This window comes from Pseudopipra pipra, chromosome 3, assembly GCF_036250125.1.
Source record: "Pseudopipra pipra isolate bDixPip1 chromosome 3, bDixPip1.hap1, whole genome shotgun sequence".
Lineage (NCBI taxonomy): Eukaryota > Metazoa > Chordata > Aves > Passeriformes > Pipridae > Pseudopipra > Pseudopipra pipra.
Window position 1 is genome coordinate 98,351,048 of NC_087551.1, and position 20,855 is coordinate 98,371,902.

Genomic DNA, 20,855 nt, shown 5'->3' on the forward strand with positions numbered 1-20,855 from the left:
AACCATTATAATTACTGTGAAACCACAAAATACCTGGCAGTGTATACACACACATTTCTGTCACCAATTAGAGTAAATCAGTATGGCACTGATAAAAATCAATGACAATGGGCTTATTTAAAACAGAGGTCTTGTCTTGAAGAGCCTACCTTTACCAAGCACTGCTGTACTTTCTAAAAGAATCTCATTAATACTAGTTTAGCATTAGCTTGGCTACATTTGGAAAATTAGGATTCAATTCACTTGCTTATTGCAGTAGTACAGCCTATCAAAGACAGGATTCACTAAGAACTACTGTTGAAAACAGCTTAGTGAGAATATGCTGATAAAAAATATTATTTAAATAATCTCATTACAAGACAGCATCTCTCATCATGGATGCTGGCCAAGTGCTTCCAATATTTTGTGAGTTAGTGCAGCCAGAGGCAAAAACAAACCCAATAGTCACCAGGAGGATTTGTAGGGCTTCCCCTGGTAGCTTCCCATCCAAGTACGATGCATGCTTTCTGAGATCTGATACCAAATGTGGCAGGGCTGCTGCTAAGAGGGTCACCATGGGATTATTTTAATGTTCACTGAAATGGAAGCAATTTATTACATACTGCAGTAGCATTGCTTTCATTCAAATTATAAGAGGTTGCAAGTAGCCTTTTAAATCTGCTTTGCCTTTCCCTCCGGTACCAGCTTACCTTCAAGCTTCTTGGAAGGATGATGCTCTGCGAAGCAGGTTTTGGAGGCTATGCTAAGAACAGAGGGTTCAGTAAGTACTCTGTTGACCTCCCAGAGCATGCAGGGCTAGAAACATACATCTGCATGCCTAAATTCAGTTTCCCCAATGGCCTAAGAATGGGATGCATCTGTGGAACAAGTTTTGCACTTACTTGAATATTATCATAAAACATTTACATGATTTAATTAGATTATGTAAATGCCTTACTCCAATTTGAAGCTCTGAAAATCATAATGTCATGCTCTAAATTATGCAAATATTGAAAATGCTTTTCACAGCAGCAGAAGCAAAAACACAAGTGAGACAGTCCTGCACACGCCATTCTGCTGCTCTCCACTCACCAAAGACCACACAGAATGCATTACTGTAATCCTGACTTTTTCTATTAACATTTTCTGCAGAGAATGTACTTATTTTGTGCCCTCATTTTATGCTCAGCCCCAAATCCAAATTTGATTTGGAAAACGTTCTGTGGTTTATATTCACATCCTGACTAAGCAGCAGATTTTTCACAATGTCCTCCCCCCTTCTCTGACACAGCATGCACTTCATGGCAAAGAAATCTCAGCAAGGAGATGCAGTAAGTTACTCACTGAACCATCTTCCTAACTGCTGAGCACTAAAAAAGGGAAGTATGTAAAACCTTAGCAAATGTTTTCCTTTTAAGTTAACTTACTTCTGCTGTACTCCTGGATAGAACAGTGCTGCCACAATATTGAGCACATGATACTAAGAGATCCTGCACCCCATAGGATGTTCTTTAAACTAGACAGAACAGGTATTTATATTATCCACAGAAGTAAGTTACAGCAGGTAGGGATGGTACTAAATTATCTGTAGACAAAAGGAACAATCACTAGAGTCAAAAGAACCATCATGAACGAACTGCAGGAATTAACATGTACACCAAAGTCAGGCGGCTGAATTTTAGCAGGACTTTGTTATTCAGAATATCACTTATTTTACAACACAAACTGAGTGTACCAGTTTCTTCTTCAATACAGCAGCTCGATGTGTCTGAAACACTGAAGTCTGATCTACCCTATCACACAGATTGCCATAATGGGCCTTAATGCACATACCACTCTAGAGTCACAAATCTTTCCATACACTCAAAACACCTCACCCCAAATCCTACTGGTCCTCTGATATTCTGAACATCCCCCTCTCTCCAAACTGATGATTATGGCAAGAATAAAAAAAAAAAAAAGAAAATAGAGTTTAAGTTTATGAAAAATCCTAAAATGTTTGAGTTACAAGGCAAGGGAACTTTGAGAATAACAGGTCAGAGCAAGAGATATTTCTTGCTGTACAAGTGTATGGCTTTTTTTCACCATATGGCTAAAGCACCTACCCCACAGTTCTACAGCCATGGATGACCAGAGAATAGTTCACATGCTGGCCAGGTTATGTCATATGACCGTTGGTATATCCATGCTGATATAAGTATCTGGGCTAACACATATCTCTTGTAGCAGCCTACATTCCTGGCTCACAAAAGAATAAACCTGTCCATTTTTATCTTACACAGACTAGGACTCTTGGGAAAGCTGCTCCCTCAGCAACCTCTGTCATCCATGGCATGCTGCCTAGCTATGTTATGACTTCTCAGAAAGCTGATGGGTCCTGAGAAAAGGAATGTGTATGGGGAAAAGCCACACAGGATAAACATAAAATTGCAGAAAGAGGTAATCCTGTTGCAGAAGGAAATATTAGCCGCTGAAGGATTCAATAAGGAAAAGACACCAAAATGCAAATGTCTAAAATCCTAATGGAATAAATGAAGCTGAAAGATGGCAATCCTACAACTCTGTTCCAAGTAGCACAAAGGACAATATCTTCCTAGCCAGGATAATTCACTTCAGGTGTCTTACCAGACATGAGGAATATACACCAATGCTTGACTCAGCAGCCTGCTAGATTTTTCCCTGTATCCTACTTGCAGAGTCTCTTTGCACATTTCAAAAAATACCTGAACTGACTAACACAGAGATCACCACATGCCACTGCCTTTTCACACATACCCTCCCCTGCCTGCAGCTCTCAGATTATCATCACTATCTGGTCCATGACAACAGGAAAATACTTCTCTGTAACATGCTTCACCTGTTCCCTTGCTCTGCTTGCTAGGCTTTCCCATTCTCTGCTGATCCCATCCAGTCATCATAACACTGTAAACCACTCACCTTCCCGTTTTACAGTGCCCTTCACATTCAATATTCTTTCTAGGACAATCTACCTGAAATGTAATTTTTTTTCAACTATGTGGGAAAGTTACAGCAGACAAATGATAAACTTGTAGGGATAAATTTATATTTAAAGTTTCATATAAAAATTCTCAGAGATGCATGGGTGCTTCCTTTGCTGCAAGGGTAGAACTGATGCTGATCACTGCTTTAGAAATAAAATCACAAAACCCGGAAGTGAAACACTTCATAAAAATGAAAATCATTTGCTACAAACAAATGTAAAGAAGAATGCTCTTGCAACTGAACAGTAAAGTGGTTTTCAAACACTAAATAGTAAAACTCTAGCTACCCTTCCCAGCAGACATCCCACAATGCATAAACCAGATCTCACTCAGCCTCCGTCATGGGCAATACCAGAAGAGCTCAAGGTACTTACTCTTCAGTTCTGATGGGTTCTAAGGCAGCTCATAAGGCTGTCATACAGGCCTGGCAACAAAATTAAGTTGTTCTTATTCCAGGTTCAACAATGTTTTCCTGTGATAGGAATCCTTGAAATAAAATTCCCTATCCAAAATTGCACCCTCCTGTGGTTATCAGACAAAATAAATTGAGCACAGCTGACTGAAATTATTCTGATTCAATTATTTCATGAACACTTCAACTAACCACATTTATCAGCCTCCTAAACTCATAAATCATAGCAGTCTCTGTTGGGAAATTCAAAATTGATGTGGCCCTGCCTGAATCAGAGAAGGCAGTAGGCATCTGACAGCCTTGAGGAGCAGACTTGTGTGAGTTGATTGGAATTTCTAGCAGTATTAATCTTAATAACCTCAGGTAGCTTCCTCCCAGCAGCCAATGTCTTTCCACACAAGTGGTGATGGAGGGAGCACTGCAACAATTACCCCTCGTTCTCTCCAGGTGACTCTCTTTTCTGATGAATATGAACACGTCAGTCATAATCAGACTTCCTTCATACCCCTTCCCAGCTCTCAGTAATGACCAGTCCAAAGCCTGTAGAATTTAAATTGTGATTTGAGCCTTGAGGTATAGGACACAGAAACAGAAACCAGAATACCTCCTGATAAAGCAGCATGAAGACTTAAAAACAAAAGCAGCTTTTTCCTCTGCCTTAGAAGAAGTGCCTGTGAACTGCAATAGAAAAATGTACAGCTTTTATCCAAGTCATTCACACAATAGATTGAAGATATTCAAATTGTATTAACACTGAAAATAGATGATTAAAACATAGATCAGAAATATGCATCCATCTAGGAAACTGAATCCAAGTAACTGTCATTCACAACTGACAGCATGGTCAGAACAGTTGTCGAAGCTCTCTGGTGTTTGCTTTGCGACAGATTAAACAGCTTCCACTGTGACGAAGCTTTCATTTGTGCTTTCCTTAACAGACTTTCCAATATTAAGACGTACCAGATTTCTCCCATTTCACCCAGATTGACTTCTAAGGAAAAAAAAAGGCAACATCGAAGCATCTATGGCTCCATCCACCTACCAGCTGCTACTGGCAGACATGTACCCACCCAAGCCTAACTCTTTTGTAGTTGGAAATAAATGTGTTATACAGCAACTCTCATGACAATAAGGAAACATTCTTAAGAAGATGTTTTCCTGTTTGTGCTGGTATATCATTATCCTGAGTAACATAATCCTTTTTTTTGGAAGTAATTTTAGATAGGTAACTTCTGCTCAAAATGCTGATATGTATATACTGAGACATGGCTGGAAGTACTAAAATGAGTGCTTTACTCCACAAACTACATGCCGGAAAACAGATCATTCTTATTCACCATCTTTGCAAAGTCAAGTCCCAGGCATTCTCCCCACCTACTATTTTCCAGCCAGAGACAAAATTGGTTCATTACTTGCTTTAACAGAAACTCTTTCCAATGATGAAAAACATTTGCAGTTTTTTTTCTTCAAGTGTGTTTGAAGGCAAGTTCAATTTACCATTCTATACGATATTCCACTCATCCTCTTTGGAAAACAGAACACTGTAAGGGAAATCATACAAACTGTTGGGCTATAATTCTGGCTATTCCATGTAATAAAATGGATAATCCACACTTTGCTGCATTAATGGGATCGTGTAAGTTCTGATATTTGCTAGTATTTTGACTAATGTTTATTAAAAAAGCTCGCTTAAAAACACACAAACAAAACATTCATAATTTGGCTAAAATTTCCTCACTCTGAAACACATTTCCTTATCCAACTCCATGCACTGCTGTTCCACATAACTCCAAGTATCAGTACCATTTCTGCTATTTGCCAGTCTGTCTTGTCTTCTGAATCCTTCACAAATTTTTAGAAACTGGCAGTGGCTCAGTGAATTTGTCTGCCAAGTCTATTGCCACCTCAGGATTCAGCTAATCTGGATTTACCAATTAGGATGTGGTATCTTTGGGTTTTGCAAGGTTTTCTACATTCCCCTCAATTCATTCTGTTTAGGAGCTTTTCCACAGCTCCTCATGCCAAAATCCTGAACTCTGGGCAGCATTGGAATAAATGGACAATTTGCTGAGAAGGGACATTACAGGTCTTCCCTGCTCAGCCCAGCTGCTTGGCAGCTGTTGCTCTAGCTCCAGGGCAACAGCAACCACTTGCCACACATATCCACACTGGGAGCTTGACTCCTGGATTTAGTAAGACTCATTCATCTCTTTCTCCCCAGAGCTATCTTCTGTGCTGGAGCACTAAAACCCCTTTATGAAGTTGGAGCTGCCACAGCACAAAAAGCTGTCGTGTCAAAACAGGTTTTCTCAAGAATAGCTCAGAATTCTGTAAGGTAAGTTAGTGTGGGCCTCAGATACTTTATTAATCACATCTGATATCTTGAGATGTTCTGACTACGACACTCCCTTGAAGTCATAAACAGGGGGATAAACAGTGTCTGTCATAAACAGATGCTTCTGCAGATTTAACTAGTGTGACTCAAGATTAACAGCCTACTCGAAATTTTCTTCCTGCCTCTCAGGTTACTGCTCCCTCAGGTTAATTACCCCATCTGACAACTGCACTGAAAGGGACAACAACTGCTCATGTGTGCAGTTGCAACCTGATATCTGCTAAAAATCCTAATCCCCTAAAACATACATGTTCAGACTAATAACCTATGGATCAACAATTAACCCATATGAACCATCTTCAATATCAGAACTAAAATGCTACAACATAAAATGGCAATTCTCTAACACTTAAATCAGTTAACACAGAAAATTAACATGGCAGAAATTCAAGGACCTTTAATATCACAGCCAAAAGAAGCAAATAATATTGTTACTCCTTACCCCTGTACCCTTTTCTTTACTTCACTTACTGCCAATTTCTTCCATCTTTCCTATTTCTCTTTTCCAAGTGATCCAAATTTCCCTGATCCTTTTTCAATTCACTTTTCACTCTGTATTTGTCAGTCTTTCTTTTACTTTCTTGTCTCCTTTGTCATTTACTCCAGATCTCTGTGTGTCATTTTCTTCTCACTTCACTAGCTTCTCACTGACCAAAGTGGCAGGTGGAATGAGAAGAAGCAATGTGCAAATTGTTTTGGAGAGTATCCACAGCTTCGCACCTTGCAGCTCCCCTTTATGGCGAGGCCAGGCTTCGTTAAAAACTGATTTGCAGTTTTCTCTCGGTCACTTCACAGGCTTTCTGCAGCCTCAGAATGACACTTATGCCTCAGGCACCACAACAAAACTTTATGCACTTTCTTCATATCCTCTAGAAAAAAAAAAATACCCCGGATATCCTCTGTGAAGCCAAGTGGAAGCTCTATAGCATTACGAACTCACGTCCAAATGCTGATCTTAATTATCGTTACCTACTTCTCACTGCTTCACAGCTATGTCAAAGACGGATCTACCCAGTAGTGTCTTACCACGCCAGACTACAGGCAGACGATACTGTTGAAGTCCATCTTAAACTAGCTGCAGAATTTCAGTCTCAAACACTGCAAGAGGTACCAGGCTGAAAGATTAAGAAATTCCAAATGAAGAGAAAAATACAGAACTAATGCTATCTGTTGTCTGTTGGAAAATAAAATGTTCTGAAAGCTTAATTCTTTACAAAGCACTGCTTTCAACTAATTTTAGTGTTGTACGTGATCCTGATCACATGGCTTCTTCTTTCCATTCAACTTTGTGAATCAAAAAGGTACAAGGTAAGGACAACTGGTCTAGAGCAAACATCAAGTCTATCCAAGCCATCAAATACATGTTCTTCATTCATTCTAATGTTGACAAGCTATTCATTAACTTCATGGGCTTCAGTATAGGTCAAGCTAATTTTAGCACTAACAACACAGGCAAAGTTCAGGTCCATATTGAGAGGTGTTGTTTTTTGGTATTTGGTGGTGGGTTGGGTTTTTGGGTTTTTGTTAAGTTTTTTTTAATTTTAAATTAGTACCATTTTAGTTCAAGTAAAACAGATTGTTATTTAAAGCTTCTTATTAAATGGCCAAGACTCGTATTGACTTGGATCAGTTTCACTTAGATCATGCTCAAAACCTTTAAAAAATATTATCAATTCCTTTCTTCTTCAATAATTCACTTTCTGTGAAATAAAAATACCACATTTCAAGCATTTTTTTAATTCTACACCAGACACATATATTAAATTGGTGACAAAGAAAAGATTTTCAGCACCTGGAATAAAACAAATTTTTAGATGGCAAGACTGACAATATGACATTTTTAAGGAATACTATAACTCACTTTTTCAAAATCAAGACCTATTAAAGCTTCTTATCTGGACACGGTCTGTAAAGAAAGAAAAGTAATTTAAGAGGTGTTTAAAAACACAACAATTTTGTGCTTACCAATGCTGATATGTGACTGTATAAACAGCATTCTCTGATATACTGAAACAACCCACAGCTGTGAGATAAATCAGACCATGATTTCAACTTCCAAAGCAGAGATGGACTCCTTGCTGTACAGAAATCTGTTTGTCTTCACAGTCTTATTGCCAAGGAGTATTTTGCAACAACATAGTTTCCAAAAACAACACTGGGATTCTGTAAGAAATTCATCTGAGATATGAGTGTTTTCTGAAATTCCCTAAAACACACCTTACAACAGAAGTAAACATACAGAGAGAAACATACAGGAGCAATGTAAGAGACTATTGTTAACTTCTTTTTTCTACCTCTACTGGCAAATAGCCCATGTCCAGGGAGGTAATTAAAGACTGGACAAGCACACAGGGATTCTCTGCCAGTACTCTTTGTAGTGTCCAGCAACTGACGGTTCAAAAGGATCTTCTAAGCCAGAGATGCTGCCTTTATATTTAGCAACCTTTAATGGATTCATCTTTCAAGTACTGGTTCAGTTACTTTCAAGTCATGTAAACTTCAACATTAATGAGAAATTTTTTTCTCTTTGTGCAGTTTTTTTTTTTTTTTTTTTTTTTGCAGGGGGAAGGGATTGTTAAAGAGGAGTACCAGAGCTCACCTTCATGCCTGTGGAGACCACCTTATTTTGTATGCTTTGAGCCACCACATGCAGATTACATTCAATAACCTCTAGTTCTGGTATCAGGAGAGACACTGAACAATCACTCCTATTCATCCTCTCCCTCTGCCACTTGTGATTTTATGGACTTTTATCATTCCCTCTCAACCATCTGCCTTTCAGTCTATTCAGTTATCCTCATAGAGGTGTTGCATGCTATTCATCATTCCTGTCACTCTTCTCTAAAATCTTTCCCAGTTTTACTACATTGGGTTTGAGATGGAAGAACTCAGAACTACACACGGCATTCAAGATGCACATACATCACAGACGTATAAATATATGTATTATTTTGGGGGATTAATAATTTTTTATTTTCTTTACTTGCTAGTAATTCCCAACATTTTAATTAAAATTTTAACCTCTATTAATCTGATGTTTTAGAAGATCTATAAAACCTCCAAGATCTTACTTCCAAGTAACAGCCATATATTGGTGGCCCACAGTATGTGAAATAACTGTTCTCCCATATTACTTACTTCACATTTCCTGCACTGAATTTTATCTACCATTTTATCATCCAGCCACTCCATGAAGTAAGGCCTTTTCATAGTTCTTCAGTCATATTTACTACTCTGAACAGTCTCTGCAAACTTTGCCATATTTCTATGCAGCCCTTTTTCCAAAAGGTCGTGTGAAACACATGCCTAGGCACAGATCCTTGTGGACTTCATCAGTAATTTTTTTTTTTTTGCCAGGAAATGTAATTTCTTCCTGCTTCCTATTTCCTATTCTTTTAATCAGTTATTTAACCATCTTAGAACCCTTTCTTCTATCCTACAGCAGCTTGCTTGCTCTAACACCCTGGGATGAAACCTTGTCAAAAGCCTTTCCTTTCTGAAGATCATTTCCATATTGCTGCCAGTGTTGTACATGTAGCTCAGATCCCACTTTACAGACACCTGAAAATAATTAAAAATTGACCCTTCCTGCTCTCTTGATTCTACTGTAATGCATTTTCATTCAAACCTGACCTGCTAGTCCCTTCCTTTCGAGTGTTCATCCCCTCTCAACTTCCCTAATGAGTGATATACACATTTAACAAAATTAAAACAAAAGAAAACATTTCTCGGTATTATTTGTTTAGAGAGCTTTTCAGCTCATATAAGCTTACAATATTAAAGGAAATAAAGCCACATAAAAATTAGTCTGAAATCTATCCTGCATTTATTACATGTTAAAAATCAAGTCAAATCTCACACAGGGTTATGCCATTTCCCTGTCACCTTCACACTGCAAGCCATATACATTGCTAGACAATAAAGTTTCAATAGATCTTTATTGCTAATGTGAAGAAAATTTTTAAAGAATTCCCCTGCATACCAAAGGTGTACTGCAGAGGTATATGTTCTTTTTCCTGGGGTGGCTGGGGTGGAGAGGGTGGCGCACAGGTGGGACAGACACGACACCCAACAAGGCTTTGTGTCTGAAGATTAAAAGCTCCGCATATAAAGCACCCCAACCAAGGATTTTGATATTCAGACAACTGAAGCAATACAAATTTGGAAATGTAGTTTTTCTTACAGTATACAAATGAATAGCTCATGCCTAATTACGTAGTGAAACAATTCAAAATAGCACAAGTTTAAAATCTTAACACAGAAAATCAGATCATCAGAATTTCCAATGAAGCATTCATTCTGGAGCAAACAGGCAACATCATAACACAAATACAAACAATAATACAAATGATTTAATTGGATTACTTCACTCCTATGAATTCTTCCAAGTACGCTCTTTAAGAAAGCCAGAAATAGAATTCAACAGTCATCTTTTCTGGCTGTTTTGGACTATACCAGTCAGTCATACTCTCGAAGCGTGATCTCACTGAAGCAGCTGTGTATACACAACAAATCACATTTGGACATGTTTCGATCCAGGAGTGGGTAAGGACAAACAGAGGTGAGCAGCAGGCTGTTCCTCAACACTAACACCAACAGTTCCCATAGCAACAGAAGGAATCACTCTAAGAGGCTGGAATCGATCTTTCCATCCCATGTTCATTGCCATTTTTTCAGAGTGGTCTTACACAATGGTACCACAACCAACACCATTGCACATACCCAGGTTCTGAAGTCAAAGGGAAGTAATGGTGGTGAAAAGGCAACAGGGAATAATTAGTGCTGCAGTTAGGCTGGGTACACAAAGAGCAAGCAGCAGAATTTCCATCTGAGTGCAAGCTATGCCAGGGGAGGGGGGGTGTCAGTATGTACAGGCGTGTTTCACTGTGCCTTCCATCTACATTTCAAATTTCCTGCGTGATCTCCTACAGTGCAGCATCTGCCTGTTCTCAGCATTTGTAACAAGACAGTGACCAATGTCTCGGTCACATATTGCAAAGAGTAGGATATAGCAAAGGATATTTTGTGCTTAGTTGCAAGCCTGCTACATCATGTCAGCATATTGCAGATTGGCACACAGCCAGAAGGATCAAAAAGAAAGTCTAAGTAGACAAATATTAAAGAGATTTTTCAGGGTAACAAAGGCATAGCTCCAGAACCCCTCACAGCACAACTAAATCTATAAATATGGGATAACATATTACATGAGCATATCACAGATTTTGGTAAAGACAAACTTTGTTTCCAGTAACAAGACATAACTGAGAATTGCATTTAGTTCATAAATTACAGGATGGTACTTTGTTGATACTAGCATAAGGCTTAAATGAAAAATATATTCTAAAAGGTTTCACTTTCACAAAAAACATTTCTTCTGAAGACATGCAAAAATGGAAGATTATTAGACTGTGTTAAGAAAGCCTTTTAAGACCATTCCTAACTGTATTTGTGGCCAGAACAGTTAACAGAATGTAGCCCTAGTTAAGAGCAGAAGCCTGCTTATATAAGAAATATAAAATATCATTCTTGTAAACAAGTAGATCACTTCTGCTGCATGCACCCTACATTGTCCCAGTCCTGTATCAGCATAATAACATTTCTGTAATTCATTATATTTGCATGAAGCTGATGTAATAAAGCAATAGTAGGAAAAGTACCCAGTATCTCCAGAAACTTTATAGTTCACAAAGTGATTAACCTCTGAAGGCTACGTAGCACAGCCTTCAGAAAATGAACCATAGTTTCCCCAAGGCAAATACAAAAAACAAATTAGAAGTGTCTATATTAGTACAGACATTCTTAACAAAATTTTAACATCTATACTTAATAAAAATAGATCCTGAAAAAAACGCTAAACAATACCTACCGGTTGTGTACATCAAGATAACAACTCCATCATAATCCAAACAAATTATAACAGTATGTGATATTTAAGAGCTCTGGGAACCCTGTTAATAACAAGTCTCCCATCATAACTTAAAGAGGCAAACAGCCACGGGTCTGCTGAGGACCATTCAACTGCATATACGCTATCTTCATGTTCTTCGTAGGTAGCTATTACACTGTCCTGAAGGGGCTCTTTAATCCTAAAATTGAAAAAAACAAACAAAACAAAACAAACAAACAAAAATAGTAAGGATTTGTGAATACACTCCATTTTAAAAGCAATATCAAGTGTCACTAACATCTAAATATGTAAAATCCCATTTAAAGTATAAGAATGCAGTAGTAGGTTCTAGGGAAATGTTTTATACCATATGTTTGCATGTACTTATGTTTTAGATAGCACAAAAAAGTCAAGTCAATGCTAAAGACCCCATTTGCAGGGACAAAGTAGTTCTTACTCTCAACTTCAATGAATTTCCAAGTCTCTCTCTCACTCTCTAAAGCAAGTTAAACTACACTGCATGATCTAAATGCACTTAAACATACCTTTTTACCAACATCTTTTTTCTCATCATGCTCCACCCCTTCCTCTACCCCTTCACTGTTAAATGAATTCTTAAAATAATAGACAGTCTTAGAGATGTGTAGATAGGTAAGAAGTTGCAGTCCCTAACATCAGTCTCTCCTGCGCTGCCATCCTGGACCCATTCCCTCAAGAGTAATGGAATGGGGATGGAGGCACCACTCTGAACACTTTGATTTTTATCTCCCATCGCTAGATTTATATCAGTACTGGATTATCATCCACTATTGTATAACTCACCCTCTCACTGCAAAACCCAAGCTCCTGGTCACCTACATCACCAAAGACAGACAGATTCCCTTTTGCATTGCAAATACTTACAAACAGATTCAGGCAACTCTCTGAAGTCCAAACCACCCAAGAGACATTGACTGTGCTCTGCTAGCTGAGCACAGCCCTTCTTCCCTCCATTCACAAAGCAAATCCCTCCTCTCAGAACACCACTACAGCACATTATTCTGTAGCTACAGGGTAGGTGACTTTTCAGAGGATGACCTTAGAGCTCCTTCACCCACAGAGAATCGTCTCTGACAGGAATCAGTCAGCCCTTCAGTAGCATGCCTCCACCTCCTAGGAACAGCCTTGTACTACAGCTGTAATACTCCTCACAGAAGCAAAGCCAAAGAGCCTTGTGAATGCCATTCAATCATTTAAACAGATGCTACTACTAGAGAAATGAGGTGTTGTTATTGCTGTCTTCGCCCTTTATTGCTGGTGTCTGAAAGCAGTTCTGCAATCACAAAGACTACATGGTAACACAGTCAAATTGCTCGCAGGATATCCCTGCTCCACCTAGCCAGCCAGCCAGCTGTGAATCTAACACTGCAATTAAAATTGAATTGGATTTAATGAAGAAACCAAAAGCAGTCTCATACTGCAAAATAGCTTCAGGTATGTAGTTTCAAGAATTTTTATAATTTACTTGTGCTACGTTAAAGGTCAACTAACCAAAAAAAGGTCATAGCACAACCAACACGCACCCTCTGGTTAATTGCAAAGAGCAAGCTTGTTTTGAAATTCTCCTGAATACCTACTTTGATGCAAACCATCTAACAACAGAGAGCTAACAAACACACACAGACACTTCACAGCCTGCAATGTGTTTTTCTAAGTTCCTGTTAACTGACATGCCCTGTTAAGCAAAAGTTGGTCATGTCCCCAGACAGCAATGTGCTTCACGCGGTGCTCACCCACTTACCCACAACTCCATTATTCTGAAGGTTTCAGATGTCTCTCTGGCTAAGCAGGGGAGTAATGCACAGTGCACATGGCTGTCAGGGGACACGACCGACTTTCAGTTAACCAGGAATCTCAGTTAACCAAAGGTTGGAAAAACAAGGACAAATAAGCTTCTAGATTATACTATTTTCTGTATGCTCAGAGCTGTTTCAGTGCTTCATTTAAATAACACAGCTCATCTAATTTAATTTACAGAAGTCATGGGGGAATGAGTGTTCAGGAAAGAAGCCCATAGATGAACTTCTGTTTGGCATTTCCATTTATAACTATAGTTTTTAACTGTCTTTTGTTTATACACTGAATTTTTTCTTGGGTACAAAAGTATATTTTGTGCCTTCCTAGAAAAAGAAAGCATGTTATTCCATGTCATTCTTCAGGCCACGAGTTCAGTTTTTGGTGTTGCTTTTTTGTTTTAAATAGTATAGATCTGTGATAATATTATATATAGACTACTTATAGAAGTGATCACTTGGTGATCACAACTTGTGTCTCAGGAACAATATAGAACATCCAAAAGAAACTGTCCATAAGCATCCTTTACAAACATGATGAATAAAAACAGATTAGTCTTTAAATTATGTAATGGCTAATGAACTCAGAAGGATTAGGCTAGTGAAATAAAGAGCAGAATTCATTTAATGTATGTGAAAGACTGTTCTAAAAAAATAAAAAAACAAAAACAAAAACCAAAAAACCCAAAAAGAGCAAAGTTGCTTGTGACCTTACCCAATGGTAAGATATTTCCAAGAAAACACCTCAGATTTCTCTACATTTTGGCTATATGTGTGCTTTTTTTGGTAATCCAAAAACAGGCTGAGGACACCATTTTTGAATCTATATGAATCTAGGGTACTTAGAATTGTTCCTTTTCTGAGTCCCACAATTATCTATTTACTTTCAATGAAATTTTACACATCTTTTACACATTTTTATTTATTAAAGAATCAGGTCAGACTCTTCTAAATCCCCAGATTATACATATAATATGGTTAATGCAAGAAGTTAAAGACTTAAATAAATGTCAGTGTCATAACTGTTATGGTAACAAATACCTTTTAAATATATATATATATAAACAGAGTCTACAAAAATACTATTTTCATCACAGCACATACTAGTGGAACACATAAAAATCAACTTGTAAGTATCTTATGATGCTTTTGTCTATTTAGATATTTTAATTATCCTTCTGTTGGTATCAGTTACTACAATTTTATTTCTCCTTAATATACAGTTGGCCATGTCATAGCACTGACAAGTGTACTTTTTTTTTGTAATACTCTATTCATAAAGTATCAATGTTTAAAAGAATATTGCTATACTTTAATGCGCATTATTCTTATCTCAGAAACTTTCCATTTTGTAGTTATCAACTCCATGAAAATGGTCCGGTTATTAGCTTTCTTAGGTTAAAGATGTAACACTGAACACAGAGGACTGGATACTAGGATAGTCAGGTATCTGTGGCAGATTTTGGAACAGGGAGGCGAGTTCAGGAACTGCAATTTCTTCCCAGTTTGAGAAGATCAGGAATAGGAAGAGTAGCTGTATAGAGCTGGATATGAAGTAAACTTTCTTCTATGCTACTTTAATATGTATAATTCAGGTTGTCACCAAAACAGATATATCTGTTTTTACATAAAAGCCTCAGGCTATGGGTATAACAATAGCTATCTATATATAGCATGCCTATATGTGTACAAAACAGCTATGTATAGCATGTATAGCTGTGCTATAGCTAGTTCAGTGTACTACAGGTGTAGGTGCTTGGCCTATTGATCCCTTGATAGAACAGTCTGTGTAGACTGCATTTGATAAGCATACTTGGTAATCATTTGTTGTGCCTGTCAAGCTCAGTAAGCTATCTTCTTCCTTGCCCTACACCTTACTGCCCTTTAAAAAGCTTCTCTAGTTTCTTGTTTTCCCATACTATTTTAAAGATTTTATTCTGACCAGACTAAAATTCCTTTTCTTTTCTTATATATATTCTTCTATTGCACCAACTGACAGGGCATTACATTCTTATGCCACTAAGAATTCACAGTATGAAATATGCAATCTCTACCTACATCATGCATAAATTTTAGACCTGTGCTCACAGAGAGCTGAAACTGGACTGCGTTCTCTTTGTAATCTTATTCAAATAGCACGACCCTGACCAGCTTCTATGAAAAGAGAGGAGCTTTTATTTTACCAGATAACTTTGAGGTTAATTGTGCTACAGATTTGAGAAAGAAGCCTGTTCAGCCTTGGATAATTATTTTCATGTAGAGAGCTGTTATTTCCAATTACTTCTCATGCTAACAACCACTTAAGTTTGCAGTGCTTGCAATTCTGTTTTGTCACCACAATATTCAATAAAATATGGTTTTCAGTCAGCAAAAGTCATTAATTCCTTATCACCATCAAAATTAAATCCTCTTTAATCTAAAAATCACTATGAAATAGAAGTGAATCAATAGAGCAGCAACAGGTACTGCAGCATCCAAAAATGAATCCTGAAGAGCATGGCACTGGATTCCAGAATAAACCATGTGGACGCCCTTTCCCCTTAACTTCAGGAGAAAATCATTTCTGGTAAGATTAGACAACACACTACTTGCTTCTTCATTCTCTTAAGAAAAACTGAATTCAAGTATGTTTACACTTGAACACAATTTTTATAGATAATAATTGGCCATTCATACTATTCCAAGGATTATAATTTTTTTAACTCAAAAAATAGCTTTCTGAACTGCTTCTACAGGAAAACATGATCTTTAAAAACAGGAAAAGTGTTTTTTTATATAACAGGTTTCACAGATGTCCTAATATGCAAAATAAATTAAGGAAGGTATACCTACTCATGAGGGTTAAAAAAAGAAATAGTACAGAAAAACTAGGAGCTTTTAAAGTAAAATAGTCCAGAAACTGAAAAGTGCTGCTGCACTAAATTTGGCCCAGGTTCTTACACATCCAATGAAGTAAAGTCCTGAATCCTAGCATTCACCAAAACAGAAACTACTTAAGCTGTTTTAATTAATTGACTCTCTTGGTTGATTCCATAGCATAATCCTATGACTTCTAGATTTCTCCAAGACATAAATGCCACAAGCAAAATGGCATAAAAATTAACACTATTGACAGCTGTGTGAAAATATCCTGAAAGCCTGCCTCAGCATGTTTGGCAAATCCTATTCAAAATATCAACGCTGACAAATATCTCTCCTGAAGTCACAGATGCATATACAAAGGTGTTATGTTAGATCACACAGTTCATATGTATTATCATGAAACCAAATAACTTATTATTCAAAAAGCTCCAAACTACATTTCTATCACAAAAAGTAGAAACCACCAGCTCCTTTAAATGGAACTTGACCGAAGACTCTTTCAATGGAGAGGCCAGCCACCATTTTTTCTCTGGTCCATTCTGACGGCTGAAGATGATTCTAATTTTAATCAAGAATAATTCTAATTCTAATTAAGATTTTAATGAGAAATCTCATTAAAACCTTTACAATCTCAAGTGAGATACTCTGTACTGGAAGGACTAATCCTTGACATCTCTCAGCTTTAAATATATAATGGTGAGAAGCGCTTGTGTTAGGTCTTGTTCTGTTCGTATCAAAGGACATTGTGCTTAACATCTATGGCGAAAAAGATGGAAACATAAGCCTTCAGGAAAAACTCTAAAACTGCATTTCCTAACATGAAATTTCTGGTACAATCTTCAAAAGATAACAAAGACGAGGATCATCTTAGAACATATTGTCAAAAAATGTAGCATAAGAGAGAAGGCAGCATACTGACCTTAGTAATCAGTTCTGCTAGTGAAACAGCAGACATCTTAAGCTCCTAAACCCCAAAGAAAGCTAAGGGAGCTGGTAGCTCCTACTGCTGAATTAAAGTTTAAGGATGGCTTCCTTGCTGGGACTGATGTATAAGCTCAAAATGTTATTGACCATATAAATCTTTTCATTGCTATGGATACAGAATAGGCTTTTTCAATTAAAGAGCAAGTCCTCCATTATCAGTTGAGCCTTGTCACAAAGTTCTGGCCACAGAAGTCATGAAGTATGAAAACACTGTTGTAGATGCAGCATGTACCTTGCTGCTGGTGCTCCTAAGACAGCAAATAGTCTTCTCATGCTGCACATTTCCAGTATGCCAAACAGAAACCTAAATAGTTCAAAATTCAAACCTAGAAGGCAAATAAATATGTTGCAATAACAGAAGAAAAGGAATGCTGACTGGTGAGTAAAGATGGCCACACTAAACTGCAAGAACTTAGTAGCTTTTTTTATTGTAGAATTAAAATGACTATCAGACTAGTTTAATACAACAATATATAGACTTACTTACTAACATCAGGAGTTTGGATGACCACAGACTGAAGAAAGGATATAAGACAGTCACCATCTCCCTTTAGAGGAAGACAGTTCCCAGAGCTCTGCAAGTGTCTTACAGGCACTGACAGACATCTTCAGGAGATTTAGAATTCAGGCAAGTTCAGTGTTGCAGGGAGAAAGCAACAGCAGAGTGCAAAACGACTAAAGAAAGAGGTCAAGGAGAAGCCTGACTTAACCAACTGCATTCATAGATGTGGAACGATCCCGTTTTAAATGTTTTGTTCCAATGCAAGCATTGAAAAGCACTCCCTGTGTTCTTATCCAGGCATATTAGCTTTGCTTGGGGAATGAAACATAAATGCATCCCAAGTACTCACACTCATCTGTTCTATTTTCATTTATTTTGTACACTTTTTTCTATCTCTGGATCAAGGTGCTAGAAATTAAGCTAGTACAGCATTTCATTCCCCATTTTTCAGCTGATTTTTTTTTTCCCCATATTTGAACTGTGCATTAAATAATCCAGGATGGGGACTGGACCAGCACACAGCACAGCTGTCCTCTGGCCACATGCCTATAGCTCTTCTCTGTAGACAGCTTGATCCTCATTTTCGACTACCTACTTTCAACAGAGGCTTTGGGCTTCCCAAACAAAAAGCACTGAAGCCTTTCCTTATTCAGTGCAAGAAAACAAACACACTTGGCATGTTCCTTCTAGACACATTTGCAAAGCTAACATGTTTTGGAGCAAACAAAAACACAGTTAGTGAGAACAGATAAACTCAAGAATATGGCTGATGACAAAAGAAAATCCTACATGGAAGAATCAAAGTCTCCAAAGATGATTCAGAAAGCACCAAATGTCCCTAAATGGCAAATAGTCAGGACCTATGAGGATACACATGGGAAGTACATCTTCTTTTCCTGTTTCTAAAATTTGTCCTCCTGCCTACTATGAGACACATGATAAAGGCTAGGGAGACCTTTGATATGATAGAGGGAGACTGCCTGCGCTTACATTTCTGTGATTGATAAGAGAAACAACAGCAGCAGCAGTTAAAAAGTAGAGAGAAGGCAGCAAACTAGTTGCTCTGATTTGAATCAGCAGTTAAGAGAAACTGAAGGTAACTTGATTGCAACAAGAGACAGATGTTCATGCAATAGTCCTGGTTATATTGCTTATGAAAGCATGTTCTGGTCTCCAAGACAGGAGCATATAAAGTCCCAAGATGTCAAAACATACACAGACAAACTGAAAGGAGAACCCACTAACAACAAATCCTTAGGAAGAACAGAATACAGCAACTTTTAGTTTGTCTATTCATTACGCAGTGAACTTGAATTCTTTTCCTTGGAAAAAAGTTATCTCCAAATAATTATTTCTCAGCTGTGAACTTTAAAATGTAGGCAGTTACTGCAGCAAATCTGGCAAGAATAAATGAGTGGGTAGACTTATGCATAGTTCAACATGGTCGAACCAGGAAGGGTTAAACTGACATACTACTTGCTTTTGTCTCCAGGCAAAAATACAATAAAAATTAGGAAACTTACTCTCAAATATATTAAAAATTAACCTGAGTTTTAAAGATCTCAGGAAGGAGTCTTAACTGTGTGGAACAGTATTACAATTCAATGTTTTTAAAATTTTTAAATTTTTAAAAAACAATAAACCCTTGAAGATACAACTGGTACATATTCTTCATTTTTATATTTAATACAAGGAGTATTTTTACAAGTTATTGTATTCAGGACATGAAAAATAGGTAGTACATGAGGAAAAAGCCTTTTCCCTTCTTTCCACTTGATATTTCAGCCCTCTTTTGAGAGAGATTTGGTCACTAAGTCTGAAGGTGACTGGCTAGAGACACTAGTTGTACAGACACATGCTCTTTCTGGTGTATTTCAAGATACACCTGAAAAAGACATTCTCTTTTTCAATATTTGTGTGCTGTTTAATAGCAAATCAGATGTGCTCCAAAACAGGATAAAAATCAACCTCATTTTTTTCATTAGACTGGTAACATTTCCTAAAGGTTACAACACATACATAGAAAACACAAAAGCATATTTTCAAATTCTCATTTAACCCAGCTTATTCTATGTGCTTGACTTGATCCAGAGCTCCCTTAAAGTGAATCTTTTCACCAATCCAGTGGACTTGAGAACTGGTCCTCAGCATCACCAACCCCTGTGAACACCACAACCCCCACTGAACACAGAGTGACTGTGCCAATCAGATTTAAAGAGTGTTTTCTACCCAAGACTCTGAGTAAAGAATGAAGTGGGAATTAAAACTACTTACCTGAAAGGCCTGTATACAAAAAACCTAGTCAGCAAAAAAATAGCATGTAAAACATTACAATGAAAAGACAATTATAAGCATCTGCATAAAACTCAGGAAACTTCATACTTCTCTTCTTGATGCTGGTCCTCTTGGTCACTGAGTTCATCATCATCTACCATGTGCCCAAATGGTTCAGAAGAAATTGATACCATATTAGACAGGATAACTCTGCTATCACTGCTTCCTGTAAGGATCAGCTGATCGTGAGAATGATTGTATCTGACATTCCAGACCCTAAAAAAGTTAAAGCAGAAAGAACAAGATTCTTGGTAGGTAGTGCATCAATGTTAAACATTTTCTTTTAAGAGTGGCACTAAAATTGACCTTTTAAACATTGTAAGTATACATAGAAGTAACAGGCCTCATTTCAAAGACTGTTTTTTGCCATCTTCATTTGGCTTTTAAGCTTTCATATAATCTGTTTTTTATGTGTACATTTAAAATTCAACAAATAAGTTAAAAAAAAAAACAAAATAACAAAACATACCATTCAATGATATCATTCCTTGGGGGTACATGCCAATTCATTGTTGAATAAGTCAGATAAATATTTAAGTTCTATATATAAAAATTTCCCCAAAGTAAAATATGGATTAGAATTAGCCTGTTAAACAAAAATCTCACAACATTCTTAGAGTGAAGTTTAAAATAGATCCTCAAAAATAGGATTATATTTCTCTTCAA

General features: G+C 37.3%; 1 protein-coding gene across 1 annotated transcript in view; it reads right to left on the reverse strand.

The window, feature by feature from the left end:
• Window positions 1-9,591: 9,591 nt before the first annotated feature.
• EIPR1 (EARP complex and GARP complex interacting protein 1) overlaps window positions 9,592-20,855 on the reverse strand; it is a 75,469-nt gene continuing 64,205 nt past the window's right edge. Inside the window, exons 8-9 of the mRNA XM_064650463.1 lie at window positions 20,238-20,405; window positions 9,592-11,874 (exon numbers count right to left, since the gene is read on the reverse strand). Coding sequence (XP_064506533.1) covers window positions 11,700-11,874; window positions 20,238-20,405 — 343 coding nt within the window. The 3' untranslated portion in view covers window positions 9,592-11,699. The remainder of the gene's footprint in view (window positions 11,875-20,237; window positions 20,406-20,855) is intronic.